This window comes from Capra hircus, chromosome 15 (assembly GCF_001704415.2).
Source record: "Capra hircus breed San Clemente chromosome 15, ASM170441v1, whole genome shotgun sequence".
NCBI lineage: Eukaryota > Metazoa > Chordata > Mammalia > Artiodactyla > Bovidae > Capra > Capra hircus.
The window spans coordinates 33,049,421-33,056,884 of record NC_030822.1 but is presented as its reverse complement, the minus strand read 5'-3'; the positions used below and the strand labels follow the sequence as shown (position 1 = coordinate 33,056,884).

General features: G+C 37.4%; 1 protein-coding gene across 1 annotated transcript; it reads left to right on the top strand.

The window, feature by feature from the left end:
* On the top strand, nucleotides 806-1,819 carry LOC102182241 (olfactory receptor 51F1-like). Its single transcript, XM_018058902.1, has one exon. It carries the CDS (start codon nucleotides 884-886, stop codon nucleotides 1,817-1,819), a length of 936 nt encoding a protein of 311 aa, XP_017914391.1. The 5' UTR covers nucleotides 806-883.

The following is a 7,464-nucleotide window of genomic DNA, read 5'->3' as shown; positions in this document are numbered from 1 at the left end:
TTGGCCATACTGTGTGGCCTGTGGGATCTTAATTCCCCAGATGGGGATCTAGGGATCAAACCCCAATCCCCTTGCATTGGAAGCATGGAATCTTAACCACTGGACCACGAGGGAAGTCCCACTTATCTCATTTTCAGTTGAGAAAATTGCCATATTGGAGATACGTGAGAACTATAAATAATTTATAATTAGCTGAAGTAAAATTATAATTCTATTATGATATAAATAAAATACTTAAATATAAAATACTAATGTGAGATTTAATACAATTAGTTTTTATTTGTCAACATTTTCAAGTTATGTTAATGTTCTGGAAAATATTAAGTATCAAAAAATGCTTAAAAGCATGTACATAGTGATGTACATTTTTCATTTTGCTTTGGACTCCAATGTGCTTTGACACAGCTCTGGTTCAGAATTTTGATGTTCTGTTTGTCATGGATATTTTTGCATTAGTTTTGCCTTTTTAAAATATAGCATAAAAATGTTATCTATCCAATTTCTGTGAGCTGTTGTTGTTGTTGTTGTTGTTGTTGTTTTTAGCACCATCCTTATAGTCCATTCCCACGGCAAATGTCTTACTTGCCTCACCCTAGTTTCCATCCTGCTGTTCATAGCATATGCTAAGTATGACAGAGTAGGAAAAATGACAGGTTTGAGTCACACTTGTCTTTTACTTGTTTAATGGGTTAATTTAATCTAGCTGAAATTTATCTGTAAAATTAAGATGATAGATAAAAGCTACCTCTAACTCTGTAGGGACTACATGAGGTATAATAATTAGAACAATTATCAGAATATCTGACAGACAGTAGTTTTGACTCAATGAAATGTATCATTGCAGGAACCAAGTGAAGGAGAATACCATTTCACTCAGGCCACCATGCGGTCGACTGGTAATTCCACTTCCCCAACTTTCCTCTTGACTGGAGTTCCAGGGCTAGAAGCTTTTCACATCTGGTTTTCTATCCCCTTTTGCTGCCTTTGTGTGATTGCCCTTTTGGGGAATAGCACCATCCTGTATGTAGTGACCACAAACTCCAGCCTCCATGAGCCCATGTACTACTTCCTCTCCATGCTCTCCACCACCGACATTGGCATCACTATGTCCTCTCTTCCCACAACACTTGGTGTCCTCTGGTTCAATGCCAGGGTCATCAGCCTGGATGCTTGCATTCTGCAGATGTTCTTTCTGCATGGATTCACCCTCATGGAATCTTCTGTGCTTTTGGCCATGGCTTTTGACCGCTTTGTTGCCATCTGCAACCCCCTAAGATATGCTATGATTCTAACCAACTCTAGAATCATCAAAGCTGGTATGGTAATTTTTGTACGAATGCTGGTCAACCTGATGCCCTTGCTCCTGCTCCTTAAGGGGTTATCATTCTGTGGTCCTAATGTGCTTTCTCACTCCTATTGCTACCATCCTGATGTGATTAAGTGTTCTTGCTCAAGTATCAAGGTCAACAGTATCTGTGGTTTAGTGGCTCTCATTCTGACCTCAGGTGTAGATATTCCCTGCATTTTCCTCTCCTACATGCTGATCATCAAGTCCATCCTTAGCATCGCCTCCCCAGAGGAAAGGCAAAAGTCTTTCAGCACTTGCATCTCTCACCTTGGTGCTGTTGCCATCTTCTACTTCCCCTGGGTCATCTTGGCTTTGGTACATCGGTTTGGGCATAGTGCTCCTCCATATGTCCATACACTGATGTCAAATCTCCATTTTCTATTTCCCCCAGTGCTGAACCCTATTATATATAGTGTGAAGACCAAACAAATCCGTAAAGCTTTCTACAAACTATTGCCAAACACAGAGTAGCGAGTCTGATCATGCAATGTCCTAGATAGAAATAACCTTACTTTCTTCCTCCCTTCCTTCAACATTTTATTGTGAGTAATATTGCACTTTCCTTAGTGGTGGTAATACAAGTTTATATAAGAAACATCCTTGTCCTCTATAGTCTAGTATATATAGCCTAGTGTCAGGGACATAAAGTTAAATATATATAATAATGGCAGTGAATAGGAGTGTTACCATAGAATTATATCCAGAAGGCTATATGACACTGAAGAAAATATCTAGATCAAATTGCAGATTCAAAGAATTGTTTGAAGAGCTAACTACTTGAACTAAGAATAATATGTAACATGTAAAAACGTAAAGATCTTCCAGGCCCAGGGCACAGGCCTCTGAAGTCAATAAAATATGACATAGCCTGATACACCAAGGACTGTACATGGTTACCATAGCTGGAGTAAGGGATGCAAGAAACAGTGAAAGGAGTGAGAGAGGTTATATGTGAGGTTATAAAATAACCTTTGTGCCTGGTAAAGTGACAGTATGAAAGCTTGAAGAACAATCAACTGGAATTGGAAGTTTTATTAGATTCTCTTTTAAAAAACATTCATGGAAGCAATCTAGATGTTCATCAGCAGATGAATGGATAAGAAAGCTGTGCTACATATACACAATAGAGTATTACTCAGCCATTTAAAAGAATACATTTGAATCAGTTCTAATGAGGTGGATGAAACTGGAGCCTATTATACAGAGTGAAGTAAGCCAGAAAGAAAAACACCAATACAGTATACTAACACATATATATATGGAATTTAGAAAGATGGTAATGATAACCCTGTATGTGAGACAGGAAAAGAGACACAGTTGTATAGAACAGTCTTTTGGACTCTATGGGAGAGGGAGGGTGGGGATGATTTGGAAGAATGGCATTGAAATAAGTATAATATCATATAAGAAACGAATCACCAGTCCAGGTTCGACGCAGGATACAGGATGCTTGGGGCTGATGCACTGGGATGACCCAGAGGGATGGTATGGGGAGGGAAGTGGGATGAGGGTTCAGGATTGGGAACACATGTACACACGTGGTAGATTCATGTTGATGTATGGCAAAACCAATACAATATTGTAAAGCAATTAGCCTCTAATTAAAATAAATAAATTAAAAAAAATTTACTACAAAAAAAAAAATCATGATGCCCTGGGAAAAAAAATCTCTTTATTCTTCTGATTTGAAGGAATCTAAGAAATGTTAATCTTCAATCCCTTAATGTCATATAAATGTATTTTTTTGTCCTGGTTTAAACATAGGGATTCTATAGTTCTGGTATTATGATCTACTATTGCTGAACTTGAATTCTAAAATTTCTAGCACCAGCTCTAATTCTTAAGTTCTCAAGGGTAGATAATGAAGGTTACAAGACTCTAAGAGGGAAGATCCTGTGGAGAAGGAAATGGCAACTCACTCCAGTATTTTAGCCTGGGAAATCCCATGGGCTTTGGACTCTGGTGTACTACACTCCATGATATCACAAAGAGTTGAACATGACTGAGGAACTAACACACAAAGGAAAGGACAGAAACAGTAGTAAAATTTAGTGCTTTCCTGTCTCTTCCGACAATATCATTTCCAAATACATCCCCTTTCAATTCAGTTCAGTAGCTCAGTCGTGTCCAACTCTTTGCGAGCCCATGAACCGCAGCACGCCAGGCCTCCCTGTCTATCACCAACTCCTGGAGTCCATCCAAACCCATGTTCATTGTGTCGGTGATGCCATCCAACCATATCATCCTCTGTCATCCCCTCCTCCTCCAGCTCTCAATCTTTCCCAGCATCAGGGTCTTTTCAAATGAGTCAGCTCTCCGCATCAGGTGGCCAAAGTATTGGAGTTTCAGCTTCAACATCAGTCCCTCCAATGAACACCCAGGACTGATTTCTTTTAGGATGGACTAGTTGGATCTCCTTGCAATCCAAGGGACTCTCAAGAGTCTTCTCCAACACCACAGTTCAAAAGCATCCCCTTTACCCCCTCACAAAAATCTTCTGACATAAGATTAGCTTGTCAGGTTCCTCTGTTCATGGAATTCTCCAGTCAAGAATACTGGAGTGGGTAAGCATTCTCTTCTCCAGGGGAATCTTCCTGACCCAGGGATTGAACTCATCTCCTGCATTGCAGGCAGATTCTTTACCATTTGAGACACCAGGCAAGCCCCAAGACATGCGAAAGAAGGATCAGAATTGGGTAAAGAGTATGAAATAATGCACTGAAGAAAAGATATTTTGTGCCTTATTTCATATCTTGTAGAAACATTTACATCTTAAGATGACTGGATTTAGGAGTTTAATAGCATTTCTGAGCTTTTTGTAAACAGTATTAATTTTTTCCTTTGTTATTTTCCCCTGAAAGTTAGTAAAACTGAACAATGGTAGAAAAGTCATGTTAGTAAAGTTGTAATATTAATTATGTACATACAGTTGTGCCTCTGTTACCACCTTGCAGATTCTATTATGCCTTACCTCACTTCCACCCTCCACAAATGAAGTCTTACACTTTTGTTTGTTTTTCTTCTGTTATAAAGTCTTTATATATTTCCTCTTCTTGCCATTTTCTTCTCCAACAAATGAAAAATGGAGATAAAGCTAAAACTGGGCTTAGAGAGAAATTTTAGTAGAAAATGAGTATTTGCTACTTAGTCCCTGTCATGCCCGACTCTTTTGCAACCCCAGGGACTTTATAGACCACTAGGCTCCTCTGTCCATGGAATTTCCCAGGCAAGAACACTGGAGTGGGTTGCCATTTCCTTCTCCAGGGGATCTTCCTGACCCAGGGATCAAACCTGCATCTCCTGCATTGGTAGACAGATTCTTTACCACTAGGGAAGCCCAGAAAATGAGTGTAATAGGAAATAAAAGAAACTCTGAAAACAAGTTAGTTAAGTATTTAGCTCCAGAATTTAGAAAAATAAGTAAAGAACATTTCTTTCTCCCCCCCCCCAAAAAACACCCAGAAAATGAAATAAAGTAAATGCTAGTGCAAAAAGATTTGTTTAAAAACTATTAACTAATAAATAAGATTAAAAAGACAAAAGTTAACTCATTAGAAAGACTAGTAAACTTGACTGGAAAGAATGATCAATTATAGTTGAGGAAAAGCATAAAAAAATCAAAATTAGGAATGAAGAAATGACATCATTACTAATCCAACAGACACTTTTGAAGATGTAAAAGAAAACAATTTTTAAAATCTGGGTACCAATTTTTTGAAAATTCAGATAAGATGTGAAAATATCTAAAAAGCACAGTTTTTAATAGTAATAAAAGGAAAAAAGGCTCAATAATCCCATAATTATCAAATACATTATATTCATATGTACAAACCAACACAAAGACATAAAAGTAAAAGGGAATAAAGACAGAAGGACAAAATGAAGAAAGGAATGGAGGGAGAGAGAAAAGGGAAGGAAGAGAAGGACAGTAGGAAGGGAGACAGACAGAAAGAACACAGAACAGTTTGCTTTAATTTCCAAACTATAGGCTCCCACTACACAAACTCTTTGAGAGAACAGGAAAATAAGGAACACTTCCTAATGAGGTTTATAAAACCAATTTTATTCAACATTGCAAAGAAGAACCCAGCCAATCCAGGCACCCAAAGGGAAGTAACACACAAACACACAGAATAAATGGAAAGGAAAGAAGAAAAGTAAATACTATTATTTATCGAAAGCCTTATAAATTAAGTAGAAGACTAAAATGAATCAACAAATAAGATTTATGGCATGTCACCACAGAAAGAATATTTTTCATCTTTTCCACCAACAACCAGAAGAGCAGATTTAAAGAGTTACTATTTAAAACACATGAAAAACCACATACTTAAGAATAAATTTCCAGTTTTTTAAGGAATCTCCACTGTTTTCCATAGTGGCTGTCCTAGTTTGCATTCCCACCAACAGTGTAAGAAGGTTCCCTTTTCTCCACATCCTCTCCAGCATTTATTGCTTGTAGACTTTTGAATTGCAGCCATTCTGACTGGTGTGAAATGGTACCTCATTGTGGTTTTGATTTGCATTTCTCTGATAATAAGTGATGTTGAGCATCTTTTCATGTGTTTGTTAGCCATCTGTATGTCTTCTTTGGAGAAATGCCTGTTTAGTTCTTTGGCCCATTTTTTGATTGGGTCATTTATTTTTCTGGGATTCATGTTGATGTATGGCAAAACCAATACGGTATAGTAAAGTAAAATAAAGTAAAGGAAAAAAATTTTTTTAATTAAAAAAAAATTCCCCCCCAAAAAAATAAAAGAATGAATTTCACAAAGGTATAAAACACTTCTACTCTAAAAACTATAAAACAACATTGAAACTAAATGAACCAAGTAAATGGAGGTATAAATCATATTAATGGACTGAATGATTCAGTAAACTATTGTGAAACATTCTCCCCTAGATTGTTCAGTGTAATCCCACTGAAACCTCAGAATTTCTGTGTAGATTGGTGTGTGTGTGTGAGTGTGTGTATTAACTAGTTATTCTAATGTTCACAATAATTTTTAAAAAATAAAGTTGTCTTACTCTATTCAATCACAGAACTGTTACAAAGCTACAATAATTATGACAATGTGATTTTTGCCCAGAATTAGACAAATGGAGTATTAAAGCAGAAAAGAATACAAAACTTGTACATTACATATATGGACACTCTATATGGAACCATATAGCAGTGGAGAAAAGATGGGTCTCTTCAATGAAAGTTGCTAGGTCAATTTTATATTCCTATTTGGCCACCTCATGCGAAGAGTTGACTCATTGGAAAAGACTCTGATGCTGGGAGTGATTGGGGGCAGGAGGAGAAGGGGATGACAAAGGATGAGATGGTTGGGTGGCATCACTGACTCAATGGACGTGAGTCTGAGTGAACTCTGGGAGTTGGTGATGGACAGGGAGGCCTGGCATGCTGCAATGCATGGGGTCGCAAAGAGTCAGACACGACTGAGACTGAACTGAGCTGAACTGATAAAGAAAATAAGCATCACCTCCACCTCATACGTTAAACAAAAATCTCTTCCAAATGAATTATAGATGTACATGCAAACGGTAAAAAAATAAAGTTCCTGTAGATAACACTGGGAAGTATATTTGAGTTGTTGGAGTATAAACCACTATTTCTTTAACATATAAGGCACTAAATATAAAGAAAAAAGTTTGCTCTAAATTAAAATGGGAAATTCCATCCATCAAAACATACTTTCAAGAAAATGAATATTAAGAAGAGGATATATAAAGAACTCTATAAAATTGATAAGAAAAATCAAACAAGGCAATAGAAAAATGGAGAAAAGTTTGGAATGAACACTTCATAAGAAACTAGATGAAAAATGCTCTGGGGGAGGGTTTACATTTTATTTTATTGGAGTATAATTGCTTTCCAATGTTGTACTACTTTCTGCTGTACAATGAAGTGAATCAGTTATATCTCTACATACATCCCTTCCCTCTTGGACCTCCCTCCCACCACCCCTCCCCCATTCCACCCATCTGGGTCATCCGAGAGCACCGAGCTGAGCTCCTTGTGCTGTACAGCAGCTTCACACTCTATCTATTTTACACACAGTGTTGTATATATGTCGATCCATCTCTCCCAATTCCTCTCACTCTCTCTT